Here is a 19,153-nt window from a genome sequence, read left to right as displayed (position 1 = left end):
CATCTCCACCCAACACCTTCCCTTCTCGTCCTTCCCCAGACTCCTGTACTTTGGTGCAATACACCAAACCCTGCCCAAGTTTCACTTTTTTGTTTATTTTTTTCCCCTTTCTGTCTTGGTATCTTAAGTTTCACTCGTGAGTGAGATCAGTCTGTATTCATCCTTCTAATTTTGTCTCTCCACACTTAACTTGATTATTTCAAGCTCTATTCAAAACAAAGCAAAAGAAATTACTTCATCACTTTTAACAGCTTTGGGCATCTGCAATGCTTCCAAGTTTGAGCTATTAAAAATTGTGCTGCTATAACCCCACTTATCAATACTTACCCAAAATGTGAGTGGCTTAAATTCACCAGTCAAAAGATAACAGAGTGACTGAATAAATTAAAAAGCAAGACCCACTATCCTGTGTTTCCAGGAATCACACCGACAAAAGAAAGACAAACAGAAGCTCCAGGTGACAGGCTGAAGCAAAGTACCACAAACCAACAATGCAAACAAAAAGGCAGAAACATTTATTCTAATATCAGCTAAATTAGGCTTTCAAGCAAAGAAGCTAAAAATTGTCATATATGGACACTATATATTGGTCAGAGAGTCAATCCAAGAGAAAGACATAATCATCATCAATATATACGCTCCCAATATGTATGAACCCAAAAATGTAAAAAGGCTACTTACTGGCCTTAAAGGAGACATTGACAGTAGTGCAGTATTAGTTGGAGATTTCAACACACCACTCACAGCAAGAGACAGATCATATCAAGAGCCAACAACAAAATAGAGGCCTTACATGAAGTCATAGATAAAATGAATTTAACTGAATTAAAATGAATTTAAAATGAATTAATTTAAATTTCTGATATATTCAGAACTATTCATCCCCTCCCCCTAAATAATGAGGAGATGTTGGGACTGTGTAAGCCTGATAGAGCTTATGGAGAACCACCCCCATCCTTGGATGGAGGTCTGAGAAGATAACCTCTTGGTAAGTCTCTCAACCGAGGTGAGCAAAAGGGGGGAAACTCAGACTTAGTTCTTTCCTTCTCGACTCTCAGGCCCACAGAAACCCCAATACTTACCTCCATTAACTGCAGGCCACATGGCCACAGATTCACTTATTCAAAGTCACCTTCTGATCACAGAAGAACACACTTTATCACACACTTCATCACACAACTCAGACCCAGACAAGATAAATTCCAAACTATATGGCCTTTTGATATCCATCTTCTCTCTGTCTCACCCTACGGGTTTAACCCCTATGCTTCTCTCAAATACTTTTGGATAATTAAGTTGCTTGTGTCATGGAGAGTAACTGTCTTGTATCTCATCAATTCCTATCACACCTGCTCCCTAACTTAGGGGCATGCTGACAGTTAAGAAACCTGTAATTTCTGACATATTTCAGTAATACTTGCATTCATTTGTTTTTCTATTTAACTCATGTTCACCTTGCTAATAAACGAGTTCTGAGTTCTGAACACCTGAAGAGCTCCCTGGTGTCCTTTACTTCATGTCACCCCTGTTGTGAGCGAGAAAGAACCAGTCTGTTACCTTTCCCATGGAGATCACGCCAACCTGAGAGACCCGACACAGGTGAGAAAGTTTAACTAACCAGTTCTAGGTCACAGCTACTATACCTGAACTCAGAATTCCTTCAAATTCATTGCACTAGACTGAAAACAACAACAGAGACACATCGGATGATCTCAAAGGAATTAACATTTGTTGACTTGGCCTACCAGAGAAAGAAAGAGAGGAAGGGGAAGTAAATATTCAAGAGGAAATTATGGAAGAGAACTTTCGAGATCTGAACAACAGAGAGGACATTAAGATTCAAGAGGCCTAGAGAATCCCAAACAAAATCAACCCAGACCAGAAGATACCAAGACACATCATAGTTACAATGAAAAGAAGCAGGATAAAGAAAGGATGTTAAAGGCTGCAAGAGAAAAACAAAATATCACATATAGGGAAAACCCATAAGATTATCAACAGACTTCTCCACTCAAATTCTAAAAGAGAATGGCAAGACATCTATTGAGCTCTGAATGAAAAAGGGTTTCAACCAAGGATGATATATCCTGCTAAACTTTCATTCAAACTAGATGGAGGCAACAAAATCTTTTCAGACAGAAAACAGTTAAAGAAGGCAACCATCACCAAGCCTGCCCTGAAAGAGGTACTAAAAGACCTCTTATAAACAAGAACATCACTATAATACTTGCCATATATCAGAGCAAATAGAGAATTGTTGAATAATGGCACTACAATACAATTAATCCATAATATCAATAAATGTCAATGGATTAAATTCGCCCATTAAAAGGCACAAAGTGGGGGGGTGGATCAGAAAACATAACCCAACCATATGCTGCTTGCAAGAATTCCACCTGACCCAACAAGACAAGCACAGTCTTAAAGTGAAAGGATAGAAAACTATCATACATGCTAATGGACCACACAAAAAAAGAAGGAACAGCCATTCTCATCTCTGACACCATAGACTTTAAATTAAATAAAGTAATAAAATATAGGGAAGGCCACTACATAATGATTAGAGGATCAATCAACAAAGAAGATTGAACAATTATTAACATCTATGTACCCAGTAAGGGACCATCTAAATACATCAAGCACCTACAAAAAGAACTACAAAAATTAATTAATAGTAATATAGTAATAGTGGGAGACTTCAACACCCCACTCACAGATCAACAAAGCAGAGAATCAAAAAAGAAACAACAGAATCAAATGAAGAGATGGACAGACTAGACCTCCTGGACATTTTCAGAGTCCTTCATAACAGAAAACTGGAATACACATTCTTTTCAAATCCACACAACACATCCTCAAGCATAGACCACATGTTAGGCCACAAAGACAGTATTAACAAATTCAGGAGCATTGAAATCATCCCAAGTATCTTCTCAGACTACAGTGGAGTAAAGGTAACATTCAACAACAAACAAAAAATTGCTAAAAGTCACAGAGTTCGGAAACTCAACAATATGCTGCTTAAGAACCACTGGTCAGAGAGGCACACAAGCATAAAATTCAAATGTGCCCTGAAACAATGAAAATGAAGACACAAGTTATCAAAATATTTGGGACACAGCTAAAGAAGTACTGAGAGGGAAACTCATAGCCATACAGTCATATATTAAAGAACAAGAAAAAGCTCATATAAACGACATTACTGCATACCTTAAGGATGTAGAGAAAAAGAAACAAAAGAAACCCTAAAGCAACCAGAGTGACAGAAGCAGAAATAAATAACATCAAATGTTGGTATGCTTCTAAAAACCCCTTCTGTTTCATTTGGTTTAAATCCCCCCTGCTTAACACTGCATTCTATTTACATAACCACTGTATTCTATTTACATAACCTCTGTTAACAATCACCACCCTACCTCCAGGGCATTAGTGGTTCAGTGGTAGAATTCTCGCCTGCTCCGCCCCCTCTCCTTGTCACACCCTGATTTTAACCAGTCACTTTTCTCTCCACCCTCTGTGTGTCACATCTTGTTTACACCCTACATGGAAAGTATGTAAGGACAACATTGTTCGTTTTAGTTAGTTGGTAGTTGTGTTAGTTTTAGTCTAGCTCGGCTTAGATTGCGCTGCGTCCTGCATGAATAAAGAGATACTGCATACAGCTCAACCATGAGTCCCTGGTCATCTGTTACCCGCCCGTGAAGCCAGCCCATCAAAAATAAGAGAACCATATAAAAGATCAATGAAGCCAAATGTTGGTTCTTTGAAAAATTAAACAAGATCGAAAAACCCCTAGCCAGACTCACTAAAAAAAGGGGGGCAGAAAACTCAAATTAATAGAATTTTAATGATAAGAAGATATCACAACTGATGCCACAGAAATCCAGAAAATCATGTGAAACTTCTATGAAGAACTATATGCCACCAAGCTAGAGAATCTGAAAGAAATGGAAGAATTCCTAGAAACATATGCCCTTCCAAAACTGAACCAAGAAGAACTACAAAACCTAAATGCACCAATCAAAGACAAAGAAATCGAAATTGTTACTAAGAATCAACCCAACAAAAGTCCTGGACCAGATGGTTTCACAAATGAATTCTACTAAACCATCAGAAAACAGTTAATACCTCTACTTCTAAAGCTTCTCCACAAGATCGAAGAAACAGGAACACTCTGTTCTACCTTCTATGAAGCCAACATCACCCTGATAACAAAAGCACATCAAAAAAGGAAAACTACAGACCAATAATTCTGATGAACATAGATGCCAAAATATTAAACAAGATCCTGGCCAACCAGATACAGCAGTATATCAAAAAGACTGTTTATCACAACAAAGTGGGATTTATTCCAGGAATGCAAGGCTGGTTCAATATAAGTAAGTCAATCAATGTCATTCACCACATCAATAAAAGCAAAACCAAAACCATATGACTACCTCAATAGATGCAGAGAAAGCCTTTGACAAAATACAACACTCATTCATGCACAAAACACTGCAAAAAATGGGAATAGATGGGAAATTCATCAAGATAGTGGAGTCCATATATAGCAAACCTACAGCCAACATCATACTCAATGGACAGAAGCTGAAAGCATTCCCCCTCAGATCGGGGACTAGATAGGGATGTCTACTATCATCATTACTCTTCAACATAGTATTGGGACATTTTTGCCATAGCAATCAAGCAAGAGAAAGAAATCAAAGGAATGCATATTGAAAAGGAAGAAGTCAAGCTCTCACTATTTGTAGATGATATGATAGTGTACATAGAAAAACCTAAAGAATCCAGCAGAAAACTACTGGAAGTGATCAGGCAATATAGCATGGTGTCAGGCTATAAAATCAATGTACAAAAATCAGTGGCATTTCTTTATGCTAATACTAAATCTGAAGAAGACATCCAGAAATCACTCCCATTCACTGTTGCAACAAAATCAATAAAATACCTAGGAATAATGCTAACCAAAGAAGAGAAAGACTTGTATACTGAAAACTATGAGTCACTATTCAAGGAAATACAAAATGATACCAAGAAAAGGAAAGACATCCCATGCTCATGGTTTGGAAGAATTAAGATCATCAAAATGAATATGCTCCCCAGAGCCATATATAAATTTAACGCAGTACCCATCAAAGTTTCACCAAGCTTCTTTAAGAGAAAAGAACATAAACTACAATCATTTATCAGGAACCAGAAAACACCTAGAATTGCCAAAACAATCCTGCAGAAAAGAAACAGAAGTGGAAGCATCACACTCCCAGATCTCAAACTTTATTATAAAGCCATCATCATCAAAAAAAGCCTGGTACTGGAACAAAAATCGGCACACAGACCAGTAGAACGGTACTGAAGGCCCAGAATTAAAACCCCACACCTATGGGCATCTAATGTTTGATAAGGGGGCACAAAGTATTAAATGGAGGAAGGAGGCTCTCTTCAATAAATGGTGCTGGGAAAACTGGGTTGAAACATGCAGAAGAATGAAACTGAACCACCTTATCTCACCAGAAACAAAAATTAACTCCAAATGGATTGAGGCCCTGGATGTTAGACCAGAAACTATCAAATAGTTAGAGGAAAACATTGGTGGAACATTTTCCCATCTAAACCTCAAGGACATCCTTGATGATACAAACCCAATTGCAAGGAAGACTAAAGCAGAAATCAATCAATGGGACTACCTCAAATTGAAAAGCTTTTGCCCAGCCAAAGAAACTATCACACAACCAAGGAGACCCCTCACAGAATGGGAGAAGATCTTCACATGCCATACATCAGACAAGAGACTAATCACCAAAATATACAAAGAACTCAGCAAACTTAGCAACAAAAAAGCAAATAACCCCATCCAAAAATGGGCAGAGGATATGAATAGAACATTCACAACAGAAGAGTTCCAAAAGGCTAGGAAACACATAAAAAATTGCTCCAGGTCACTGATTATCAGAGAAATGCAAATAAAGACAACACTGAGATACCATCTCACCCCTGTGAGAATGGCATACATCAAAAAGGACAGCAGCAACAAATGCTGGAGAGGCTGTGGGGACAGAGGAACCCTGATGCACTGCTGGTGGGAAGGTAAACAGGTCCAGCCACTGTGGAGAGCAGTCTGGAGAACTCTCACAAAGGTAGACATGGACCTTCCATATGACCCAGTAATTCCTCTCCTGGAGATATACCCCAAGGACTCCATAACACCCAACCAAAAAGATGTTTGTACACCTATGTTCATAGCAGCACAATTCGTAATAGCTAAAACCTGGAAGCAACCCAGATGCCCAACAACAGATGAGTGGCTGAGAAAGATGTGGTATATATACACAATGGAATCTATGCAGCTATTACGAACAATGAACCCACCTTCTCTGGCCCATCTTGGACAGAGCTAGAAGGAATTATGTTAAGTGAGCTAAGTCAGAATGATAAAATTGAGTATGGTATGATCCTAAGCATCAACAGAAGTTGAGAAAGAAGAACAGAAAGGGAAACTAAAAGCAAGATTTGACTAGTAGGGCACCAAAGTAAAAACCCTGGGGTGACGTTGAGGGTGGATATTTGGCTTCCCGGGGCAGTGGGGGGTGGGAGGGTATGGAGGGATAGGATAGGACACAGTCTTTTGGGGGTGGTCATGGTTTTATGTACACTTCTATTAATTTGTAGTCATATAAATCTCTAAATAATATGAGGGAAAATTGATTGTATGTCTCAAACTTTTTAAAGCATAGACTAAGTCTTTTTAATACATAGGCTGAGTCTTTGATATGTGGACTGTCTCAAAAGCCTAGACCAGGGAGAACAGAAGCAACCAGTAGCACAGCTATATACAAATAATGTCAAAGGACATAAATTATGGTGATGTTGGGTATTATACAGCAAATCCTAACAAAGGGATTTTTCAGATTTAACCCAATTACCAAACAATGTGATTATAATAACTACCTGTTATCTTCTTGAACCCTAAGACAACAGGAACCTCACATTTTCACTATAGAGCCTATATTCCCCCTAGTCCTGGATGGACCCTTAGGGTGGGGCACACTTTCCTGCATGCTTCTCTTAATTCATACCAAAACCTATTGCATCCACTGATCTCAACCTAATCAATGCCAGGAGTACCCCCTTCGCATGCTTCACCTCAGACTGTGTCCAGAGACTTCAGCCACCAGGTTCCAGATTCCAGCATGATGCCAACCAGACTTCCCTGGACAGATGACCTCACCAGTGTGTCCTGGAGCTCCACTTCCTCATAGCCCAACACTAACAGGGAAAGAGAGAAGCATGTTGGGAGTATGGATCGACCAGTTCAGTGCCCATGTTCAGCAGGCAGACAATTACAGAAGCCAGACCTTCCACCTTCTGCATCCCACAATGACCTTGGATCCATACTCCCAGAGGGATAAGGAATAGGAAAGCTATCAGGGGAGGAGATCTGATGGTGGGAATTGTGTGGAGTTGTACCCCTCTTGTCCTATGGTTTTGTTAATGTCTCTTTTTTAAATTAATTAATTAATTAATTAATGAAAACTGTCTATTCACATCTTTTACTCACTTTTACTTGCTTATTTTGTTGTTGTTGAGTTGTATGATTTACTCATAAATTTTTTTCATTTTATTAAAGTGTTAATGGTTTACAGTGCAGTTGTTAACTCAGGGATACAATTTCTTTCCTTTTTTTTAATTTCATTATTTACGAAATTACAATATAACAGGGGTATAATTTCACACCATTCCCATCACCAGAGTTCTCTGTCCCTATTCTCTTAATGGAAACTACATTGGTTCTCCCAAGGTCACAGATATACATATATATATATATATATATATATATATATATATATATATATATATATAATCCAGTTTTTCTATAGTCCTGCCTTCTCTTCCATTTTAAGTCACACCTTCACTTATTACTACATCCAAATGTCTTTGATATATTTCTCTTCTCTCTCTGGGTCATGATGGAAGTGGGTTTCATAGCCCTCTAGTCATCTTCCCTTAACATTTCTTGCCCTCTGGGAATATGAACCAGAATTCTATGGAAAAGATAACAGTGAGGGCAGGGGTAGATAGCATAGTGGCTATGCAAAGAGTTGTTCATGCCTGAGGTCCAAGTCCCAGGTTCAATCCCCCACACCACCATAAGACTGAGCTGAGCAGTATTCTGGTAAAAAAATAATAATAATTTAATTTAAAAAAAGACAACAATGAGATACCACTTCAACTCCTGTTGTTGTACACCTGGATTACTTCCAACAGATAAGTGGCTGAGTAAGTTGTGTATATACACACAATAGAATACTACTCAGCTGTTAAAAATGATAACAAGTGTTGGGAAATTGTGCAGATGTGGTCGAACATTGACAGGGCCCACAAACCACTATATTTCTATGTAAGTATTATTTACAGATCCCCAACACAATATCCCCACAGGGTATTGATAATTCAGTTAAAACCATTGCAACAGGTTCTAAGGACACTTCCACCTTCCCAACATGCCTTTTGCCTCTCTCCACCCCCTTTCCTAGCCAATGCTGTCCTGACTTGCCACTTCCGGAATTCTCCCATAAACGCCTCTCTTATTTCTGCTTTCACTCTTTTTGCTCATTTCTCTTCTGCGACCTGACCTGGAGAAGGGCTGGTGGGTATAGTGGGAGGCAGCCATTTTGCTAGCTCCACGTGGCCTGAACCGCTGTGCTCACACCCAATTTTGGGGCGTCCGTATCAATAAAGATTTGTGTTCCAACTCCGCCACAAGTTCCTTGTCTCTTCTCTCTCCCCCACGACACAACCCAACAAACAAGAGGGTAGATAGCATAAAGGTTCTGCAAAGAGACTCACATGCCTGAGGATCCAAAGTCCCAGGTTCAATCCCCCACACCACCATAAGCCAGAGATGAGAAGTGCTCTGGTAACAAAAAACAAACAAAAAAAATGATAACAAGAAGACAACTATGTCTGGGAAGGACTGACAAAAATATATAAATACAATTAACTGTTTACCCCATCAATCTGACCCATGGGCCATATAAACTCATATTTAGCACAGAAGCCTGTATAATCTCTGAGTCCCTGTCAGTCTGAACTTACAGTTGTTGTATGCTTTACATTGTTTTGGCCTAGCTCTCCCCCGCCAGGAAAATTGGTTTAGTCCTGCTAGTTTCATGGGCCCGCTTGTCCCCGCCCCAAAGAACCCCGACAGAGTTCGAGACTTCTTGGCGCTGCCATGTGAGAAGGAGGCAGGAGAGTTCTGTTTGGTGATTAGTTTGGGTTAGTTTATGAATCGTTGTTCTTGAATAAAGAAATACAGCTTCCTGGCCCAGCCACGTGTCTCTGGTCGTCTGTTACCCGCCCGTGAAGCCAGCCCAGATAAAACAACATATGGCGCCTACAACGTGGGACCAGACCTGCGCATGCCTCAGATTAGTGAAGACAATTTGGTTACCTATGCACTATGGCCTTCTCTTCTGCTTGTGAAGAGATCTCCAAAGACCTCCGCCCTTTCTTCACTAGACTGTTTTCCTGTTTCTGGAACATTTATCTCTGGACCACTCTGTGGTTTCCGTCCAATGCCAGCCCACAGGAGCCCAACGCCAGCCCGCAGGAGCCCAATGCCAGCCTGCAGGAGCCCAACACCAGTCCGCATGCACCAGCTTTGCCATGTGGAGCAGGGCATTGGGCGCCAGCTCCTTCCACTCTGCTCGGCCACTGGGAGCAGGGAAGCAGACATGGCAGGGCCATGGGGCAGGGCTGCGGCAGCCTATCATGGTCGCCACCCCAGGGCACCTCGGCCCGTGCCTTCTGCAAGGCTGGCCCGCCCGCCCTCGTGCTATGAAGTCTGGACAGATCCCGGGCCACCCGGAGACCTCAGGCTCCCTGCCAAAACTGGGCCCCCTGGCTGAGATCTCCAGCTTGGGTCTGAAGGCAGACAAGCTAGAACATGCAGATATTCATCCAGAGATCGCAACCTACAATTCCTAGAAGTGGAGCTGCGCGGGAAGCCACCTCCAGATGGTGACCCCCCCAACAACTAAGACAGTACAGATATAAATTCGTGTTTAATATGACATGTCTTCGTAACAAAAGTTTCTCTCCTTGTATATTAAAGACCATGTGTATGTGTGTGTTTAAAGTTTGGTAACATTAACTTTAAGGTTAAGAATATAACTTTAAGGCTAAATTCTTACCAGGCAAAGTTAAATGAAAAAGGTTTTCAATGTAATTCTCATAAAGATAGAATTAACTTACATTTAAAGTCTGAGGTAAAAATTAGTTAACAATCAATATATTTTAACTAAGTTGGTCTAAGCAAAACCTGCGCACACCTAGGGTGTGTCTCCATCTTGAATGGGTGTAACAAAAGGTTAAATAGACTTGTTGATATGTAAAACTCTCGATTACCTTCCCTATTAGAAATGGTAGATTACACAATGGCTATGCTAATGATACTCATGCCTGAGGTTTTCTTTCCTTGATTCTCATGTTTATCTTTTCACATTCTATTGTTTAAACTTTAACCAACCTTAAAATCATTCTAAAAAAGACTTCTAATTGTAATAGTTATCAATTGTGATAAACTTCTAACCTGCTACAAGTTTGTTTCATAGTAAGTAAATTGCAGCTGTCAAGTTCTCTACAGAAAAGCAGAATTCCAGCAGCTGACCTTCCTCATACAATGTTCTACCCCCTGGCATTCTTCCGTGGACATTTGCTTTGGACTGGCATTTCTATCGGACTCAACTGGTACACCTCTTGGACACTTTGCAGCTTCCCCTTATGCTGCTGGGTTTCTCAAAGACTGACTGCAACCATGCCTTGGGACTCTAGGCCCTTCCCCACCCCCATGCTAAAAAATGCCTGTCGAGGCAATTACACCCCCCAGAGGCAGGAAATGTTTTTTAAGCTGATAAAGTTTTGCCCAGAGGCAAAAAATGCCCCCCTCAGGCCTTCCCTTGGCAGCACACTGGTTCTTGTTACTTGCTTACATGTTTCTCCATGTTTGTGCCAGTTTCTTTTTTGAAAATGCCTGTACAATATAGGTTTCTGTTCACCCCACACCCTTGATACTGTAGTCATTTAGTTAAAAAGAAAAGGGGGAATTGTTGTATGCTTTACATTGTTTTGGTCTAGCTCTCCCCCTGCCAGAAAAATTGGTTTAGTCCTGCTAGTTTCGCGGGCCTGCTTGTCCCTCCCCAAAGAACCCCGACAGAGTTCGAGACTTCTTGGCGCAGCCATGTGAGAAGGAGGCAGGAGAGTTCTGTTTGGTGATTAGTTTGAGTTAGTGTATGAATCGTTGTTCGTGAATAAAGAAATACAGCTTCTTGGCGCAGCCGTGTGTCTCTGGTCGTCTCTGTTACCCACCCGTGAAGCCAGCCCAGATAAAACAATACACAGTCAATGGTCACAGTCCTGAAATTACACTCATTTCAGGACCAGTCCTCCTCCAGTGGCAGAGTAGACTAACTCAGTCTTCCTTCAGATAGTGAGGTAGTCCCTGCCATTGCTGCTTTATGGTGAGGGCAAGGTTCTGGGGAGGCACACAAGAGGGCTTATAATGATGTTCCTGGTGGAAGTGACCAATGATGGTGAAGATAGTGGTCTGTTACAGGTCTAGGCCCATACAAGGATTCCCATTTTTCCCATTTTTTGCTGTCATTGTTGCTCTTAATGTTGTTATTGCTCCTATTGGATAGGACAGAGAGAAATAGAGAGAGGAGTGGAAGACAGAGAGGGAAGAGAAAGATAGACACCTGCAGAACACTTCAGTGCCTGTGAAGTAACTGCCCCCCCCCCGCAGGTGGGGAGCTGGGGGCTCAAACCAGGATCCTCCCACTACTTCTGGTACTTCATGCAACGTGCACTTAACCTGCTGCTCTACCACCCAGCCCCCTCAATGTGTTGAAGTTTAGAGTTTTGGGTCTAATTTCCATGCCATACTCTATCCTCTAGGAAAAAAGAGGTGGAGCTGGGGGTGATTCTGTATAATGAAATACATAAAGAGGAAAAATATAACTATAAGATGTGGAATATAAAGAATAAAGGCAAACAAACATTAAAAGAAATTTTTTAAGTAACTGAACTGCTGTGTGGAATTATGTACCTGTGGCTTTATAATCTTGTGACCCATGGTGAAATCAGTAAAATATAAAAAACTAAGAAAAGAGAAAATAGAGTTCAGCTATGAGACTCCTGAAAACCCCCAGCTGTCCTGATTATGGAGGGTGAGGGCTTGTCTTGACTCCCAGGCTGCAGCCTCACTGCTGCCTCCCTCTTCCAGGCCCCTCTCATCACCCTCAGCCAAAGGACTTCATCAGAAATAGTTCACAGGGTGAGCTCTGGAGAGGAGTAGGGATACTAGGATGGGCACAGAAGAGAGCCCCCCCATCCCAAAGGTGAGCAGTGAATGAGCCACCCAGATTTTACCTCCAAGCAAATCAAGGACTCATGGATGACTCTGGGGTCATTCCTCATTACTAGTAGCATGCCAGCATGGACTGCTCTCTGGGATGGGTAACAGCATAGCAGTTTGGGGAGCTTAGACTGGACTTGGGAGCATCACTCAAAGTTTGAGTCTGTTGCTGAGACAAGACCTATTCCTTGCTTTGCTGTGTAAATAAATGTCTGTGGGTTCTTGGACTCTCTGGTGGAAGTTTCAAATCCATCCTGGGTATAACATGCAACCCTAAACGCCTGAGCGTGAGGTTCTGGGTGCACTCCTGCCTTGGGGTGTCATGTCTGGGCAGCTCAATGGGAGGGAAATGGAGGAGCCTCCCCTAGAGTTGAAGATGGTGCCCTTCCACACACCCCCCCGTTGAGAGAGGAAGTGCTTTCAGAGGCTATGGGTATCCATGGCAGAGGGAAGCGGGGCAGGGAGCAGAGCTGACCTCATCAGGAGGGGAGTCTGAGGCTGGAGGCTGAGCCAGGGGCTCTGTGGTCAAGGCCTCTGCCTGCTGAAGAGCAGAAGCAGGACTGCAGAGGTAGAGAGGTGAGAGCCAGCAGGGGAGGCTCCTGCAGAGCTGAGGTCTCTATGTTTGGGAGTGGAGTGATGACCAGCAGGAAAGAGCTCCAGGGCAGGGTTTTTCTGGGGCTAGGAGAGCTGGTGCTGCCCTCAGGAATGCTGCTCAGTGCCCTGCCCACAGCTCATAAGAAAGGCCAGTGACAGTTGAGAATTTGCAAAATATCAGGAAGGAATTTAACTCTTTAAACACTGTAGAGACAGAAAACAGGCACCAAGTAAGGAAGCCCTTAGCACAGGGGCCTACCTCCTGAATCTGCCCTCATGCTGGTGCTGGTGGGCGGGGCTTCCTGGCAGAGCTGAGGAGCAGGGAGGCAGGAAGTGATGAGGCTGGAGCAGAGGGGAGCAGGCAGATCACTGGGCTGTGGGACACAGGAGGGGTCTCTCCATTACAGTGGCAGGCATGTCAGTTTTGGGGTGTTTATACATTTAACTGCAGTTACTTGTTGAGGTCCTAACTAGATACCCAGGAGACCCCATGAGGTCTCCCCTGGTCTAGGAAGAGAGACAGGCTCTGAAGGCTCCACCTCTGAGCTTTGTCCCAGCACTAACCCCGCCTCTGGGAGGGGAAAGACCCAGAGCTCCTCTTCTTCTGCTTCTACCTTCTAGATGTTTCCTCCACAGCTGGGCCTACAGATAGAGTCCTGCCATGGCCCTGCTTAGCAGACCCCACCTCTGCTGGGTGTCCTGGTTCCTGGGATCCTTCAGCATCCTTATCAGTGAGTCCTGGGACTTGGAGGGAGGACAGAGGGTGGGGCAAGCCTCATTTCCATGTCTGGATCTTTGCTGAACTGAAACACCAAACACCTCTGCTGCCGTGACAAGGCCAGTGCAAAGCCTTTGGTTTAGACCCAGGGAGACCAGAAAGAATGAGATGGCCTTCTAGCTGTGGCCAGGCTGGGACCCCTGAGCTGGGGCAGCCTGCGCTACACTAAGGAGACAGAGCAGGAGCTGAGAGCTGTGCTGCAGGGGCAGGGAAGCCAGGAGAGCAGGCAGAAGGGCAGAGACCAGGCTGGAACCCTGTTCTGGGAGCAGAGCAGGACATGGGCACCTGGAGGTGTTGTGGGGAGGGGGTGTCCTTATCTCCTGCTGATGGGGAGCACCTGGGCTGGACTGGGCTTCTCCCCTGGCATGGAGACTGGTTCTTGCTCCCTCTGGGATCTGGCTCAGCTTCAAGCAGATCAGTTCTTTTTTTTTTCTTTTAATATTTATTTATTCCCTTTTGTTGCCCTTGTTGTTTTATTGCTGAAGTTTTGTTGCTGTCATTGTTGGATAGGACAGAGAGAAATGGAGAGAAGAGGGGAAGACAGAGAGTGGGAGAGAAAGACAGAAAACTGCAGACCTGCTTCATCTCTTGTGAAGCAACTCCCCTGCAGGTGTGGAGGGGGGGCTGGAACCAGGATCCTTATTCAGGTCCTTGCACTTTGCCTCACCTGCATTTAACCAGCCTAGCAACCGCCCGACTCCCAAGCAGATCATTTCTGAGAGAGGGCCAGGGGACATCTAGGGTCTAATTGAAAATTATTCAAAAATTTTTATGCCACTGGACTGTTAGTTTTTCATTTAAAAAAAATAGTCAAGAATATTTACCCTTACTTGAGTCCTCTGGGAATATGCCCCATGTCATGCCTGTGGGTGCCCTTCCCTCCCCAGCCAAACACTGCTTGGGTCCTGAACACCCCAGACTGAAGCAGAGGTTTAGGGGAACCTGGAGACAGGAGGAGCTCACCCATTGGGAATGGTTGAGTGACTGACAAGTGCCTTGTTACAGAGTCATAAAGACTCTAGTGTAAACCCACCACTTGTCTGGCTGCCTTGTCCTTTTCCATGAGTTCAGGTCGGGGATTTCCAGGAGCAAAGGAAGACACTGCACACAACAGAATACTAATGCTAAAAGGACACAGCAATGTCTGCATTTAACAGTAGCTCGAGTTTAAGACTTTATAGAAAACCTGGAAGAAGGTAGACCATAAAATGGGGTTCTGGAGTGAGGAACTTGGGGAGCATATAGCAGGGAGAGGAGTAGAGAGAGTGGGTGTGAGAAAAGGGAGAGAAGCAAAGTTATCACAAAGGTCACAGGGTGTGTGTGTGTGTGGTGAAATGGCTCAAGAGTTCAGGAGAAAATGAGAAGAATTTTGGTTTCCAGTAGACCATTTCAGATATTTATTGCTACAGTTCTCTTATAATTTCCCAGCCATTGTAGGACCTTTCAGTGAGCCTTCCAATGTTGTTGGATACTATGCCAGCTCCCCCTGGCTTCTGCTTAACCATATGCCTATATAGGGATAGATTTAATCCCATTCAAAGCTTTGGTCTATTTACATAAATCACTTTACATTTACATAAAGCACCACACTCCCTCCAGGGCATTGGTGGTTTAGTGGTAGAATTCTCACCTGCTCCACCCCCTCTCCTTGTCACACCCTGATCCTCTCCTTGTCACACCCTGATCTTCCACCAGTCACTTTTCGCTCCACCCTCTCTATATCACATCCTGTTTCCACCCTACTTGGAGAGTATAAAAACAGCTGCTCTTCTGATTAAAGACACTTGGAAATTGCTTCCTGGCTCCAAGATTTCCAGAGTGTATCTCCTGCGAAGTTAGTGCGGCACAAGTTCCTGATCCCTCTCCCACGCAGCAGCCTAGATCAGCTCCAGTTGAGTTCTCTCCATCCCAGAGAGCACTATCCGGGAAGAAGTACCCTCAGGCTATCCCGGCATCTGGCTCCTGGAACAGGGACACATAAGCAGCAGATTTACAAGAAGACATCCTGGATAAGTGCACACCTTTTGGGTATCTGCAATATTGTGTTAAGGCACTGTGACTTTTTTTCTTTCTTATTGTTTTCCTGAGATCTCTCCACCATGGAAAATCTTTTCCAAATTCTGCATTCTTTTTCCAGTATACAATTTTTATATATCTGGGACATTTTTCTCGGGGCTGCACCTTATATCCTGTTGATCATCATAGCAGCTTTTAAGGGATATATAGGGCAACCTCTCAAAAGGCTTAAGGACCTAGAGGCTGATGTCCAAGAGATAAAGGAAGTAATCATAGAACTTAACCAGCACCTTAAAAACAAGAAGAAGCAAAGGCCTGTCGTGATCTTGACCCACCCTAATTCCTCTGCATCTTGCCCTGAGGCCCCTATTTTGGCATCTTGCCCTGAGGCCCCTATTTTGGCAGACACGTGTCCAAATTCTCCTTTGGACTCCACAGCCACTTCTTCAGTCACCCCCATTTTGGCAGACACGTGTCCAGAACCTCCTGCTGCCTCCAAGGCTGCTTCTTCGCTCACCCCTGTTTTGACAGACACATGTCCGAATTCTCCTGTAGCCTCCAAAACCACTTCTTCAGCCGCTTGTCCAGAAGCTTCCACTTCGGTGACTCCTCCTACCACTACACACTTATCAGAGCAAGTCCACACATTTCCGGTCAATGTTGCCCCCAATAGACAAAAACCTCAGGCCTGGTATCCATATTCTGCCACAGACCTGAAGGAACTACGCCAGGCTATCAAGGATGACTTTTTTCATGCCCCATGGACCAGGTCCATTTTACAAGGCCTGCTTCAGAACCTTAATACCCCCCAAGATTGGAGGGATGTAACTTGCGCTACACTCCCAGGCCCCCTCTTCCTGCAATGGGAGGCATTCTTTCGCGACAAATGTTTACAACAATCGCGGAAAAATATTCAAAATCAGCCAGAGGGGAATTTTGATACATTGTTTGGAACAGGTCAATTAGAAACAGGGATTCAACAGGCAGAAGCCAAGTTTCCACCGGGGTATTTTGATCAGGTACGCCTGTGTGCATTAAAAGCATGGGAGCAATTAACACCACCTATGGGAGCGGCATCAGCCCCCATTCTCTCCCTTCAACAAGAACCTAATGAATCCCTCGCTAAATTCATTGCCAGGGTCCAGTCGAGTTTGGAAAGGAAGATTTATAATCCTGACACTCGTTTTCTCCTCCTGCGATCCATAGTCTGGGATGGAATGCTTCCGCATTTTTGACAGGCCTGTATCACTCTTAAAAATGAACACCCAGATACTTGGATTATAGCTACACAGGATCTCAGATCAAGCTCTTTTCAAGGACCTATGTTACAGGCCTATGCAGCTACCTTACATAAGCAAAAAGGGGCTTGCTTTCAGTGCAGTCGCCAAGGGCATTGGCGTAATCAATGTCCAGAAAATAGACCGCGACCCCACCTCCAGTCATGGCAACCCCACCTCCAGTCAGGGCAACCCCACCTCCAGACAGGGAATCAGAGACCACGAATGCCTTGTCCCAGATGCCAGAAAGGATTTCACTGGAGGAGAGATTGTTGGTCAAGGTTCCATAGGAACGGCATGCCTCTGCCAAATGTAAACAGGGATTTAAACTAGGTGTGGGGCTTCCCTTAACCCCGCCCCCAAGAGCGAAGGAAGCAGGTTGCCTGCTTGGTGCTGTGCCCTTCTTCCACAAACAGAAGCCCAGCTTGGGACCCAATCCGTCGCTACACCCACCACGCCAAGTAACAATAACAGAGGGTGAGCAGAAGGAGGAACCCGCAGTATGTGGGAACTTCCAGCATAGAAATAAACGGCTGGAGCAAGAGAACAGCTCGAATTCGGAGCCTGAGATTTTATGGACCACCCCTGTTTTAGAAAGGGGTCACCCAACTATGACAGTAAAGATTGGTAATATTCCTTTTAAGTGTTTGATTGACACGGGAGCAGATAAGACAATATTAAGACAAGCAGAGGTTCCCCAGAGTTGGGAACTCCTCCCAGGACCACGCTTACATGGTGTTGGAGGATTTACTCAGGCATTCCGCACACGAGATTCCCTTGTGTGGGAAGATCCAGAAGGGACTACTGGACGCTTTCAGCCTTTAATAGCTGATATAAGCACCAATTTATTGGGAAGAGACTTGCTGGAATCTTTAGATGTAGTGATATCCTCAGATACCTCTGCAGGACACCACACTCACTCCTGTGAGACTGCTAGACCCAACCATCACCCCCAATACTAACTGCCGCTGTTCGTAACAGAACTCCCGCTTAGATTGGTTTTCTAATGAGCCTGTCTGGGTGGAACAGTGGTCTTTGCCTAGGGAGAAGCTAGGAATTTTAAAAGAACTCATCCAAGAGCAGTTATCTTTGGGACACATTCGTCATTCTCGGAGCCCATGGAATACTCCACTCTTTGTTATTAAAAAGCACTCAGGAAAATGGCGCCTCCTCCAAGATCTTCGTGCATCTTCTTTTTATCTTTAATAAAACCATGCAGGTTTGGGGCTCCCCCCAAAGGGGTTTGCCTCTTGCTTCCGCAATTCCCACAGGAATTCCAATCATAGCTATTGATATACAGGATTGTTTTTTCTCTATTCCCTTACACCCACAAGATTGTAAATGTTTTGCTTTCTCTGTTCCTTCTATTAATAATGCCAACCCTGCCAATAGATTTGAATGGGTGGTACTGCCCCAGGGCATGGCTAATAGTCCTACTATTTGTCAAGAGGCTGTTAAATCTGCCCTTTTTCCATATATTCATAAGGGCCTTAAGGTTTTTCATTATATGGATGACGTGTTAATATGGGGAGAATTAGATACAGATCTCTCCGCCCTACGTGATTTTCTAATCCCTGCCTTAAAGAGAAGTGGACTTAATATAGCTCCTGAGAAAATACAGCTAATTCCTCCAATATCTTTCTTAGGCTCAGAGATTTCCCTAATGCAGATTCGTCCTTTAAAACCTTGTGTTACTTTTCCTTCTAATCTCACTCTTGCTTCTTTACAAAGTTTTCTTGGAAATTTGAATTGGCTTAGGCAGTATCTTTATCTGCCTACGAGCTGCCTGCAACCACTGTTCGATCTGTTAAAAGGAAACAAACAGCCCTCCTCAAAACATATGTTAATCCCCGAAGCCTCCTTGGCACTGAAAAAAGTTAACCAGGCTCTCCAGGACATGCACCTCGTTCGGTTCTCCCCCTCCTCTCCAGTAAATCTTCTAATCTTTAACCCCACCCCCACGGTAGTGGGGGCATTGTGGCAGAAACATGGCGTTCTCAAATGGCTTCATATGCCAGTAGGCGGAGCTCCAAGACTCCTTACCGAGATTGATGCCTTAGCATTTATGGTTCG

General features: G+C 43.6%; 1 protein-coding gene across 3 annotated transcripts in view; it reads left to right on the top strand.

The window, feature by feature from the left end:
• LOC132541356 (T-lymphocyte surface antigen Ly-9-like) overlaps positions 1-19,153 on the top strand; it is a 57,431-nt gene that overhangs the window by 14,287 nt on the left and 23,991 nt on the right. The window contains exon 1 of one of the 3 annotated variants that reach the window (XM_060201669.1): positions 13,527-13,740. The exons of 1 other annotated variant lie outside the window; for it this stretch is intronic. In XM_060201669.1, coding sequence (XP_060057652.1) covers positions 13,671-13,740 — 70 coding nt within the window. In that variant the 5' untranslated portion in view covers positions 13,527-13,670. Of the gene's footprint in view, positions 1-13,526; positions 13,741-19,153 lie in introns of those variants that run through there. One more of the 3 variants, XM_060201670.1, reaches the window with a different exon arrangement.

Source organism: Erinaceus europaeus, chromosome 11 (assembly GCF_950295315.1).
Source record: "Erinaceus europaeus chromosome 11, mEriEur2.1, whole genome shotgun sequence".
Taxonomy (NCBI): domain Eukaryota; kingdom Metazoa; phylum Chordata; class Mammalia; order Eulipotyphla; family Erinaceidae; genus Erinaceus; species Erinaceus europaeus.
The sequence above is the reverse complement of the archived record's forward strand: the minus strand, read 5'-3'. Positions and strand labels throughout refer to the sequence as shown.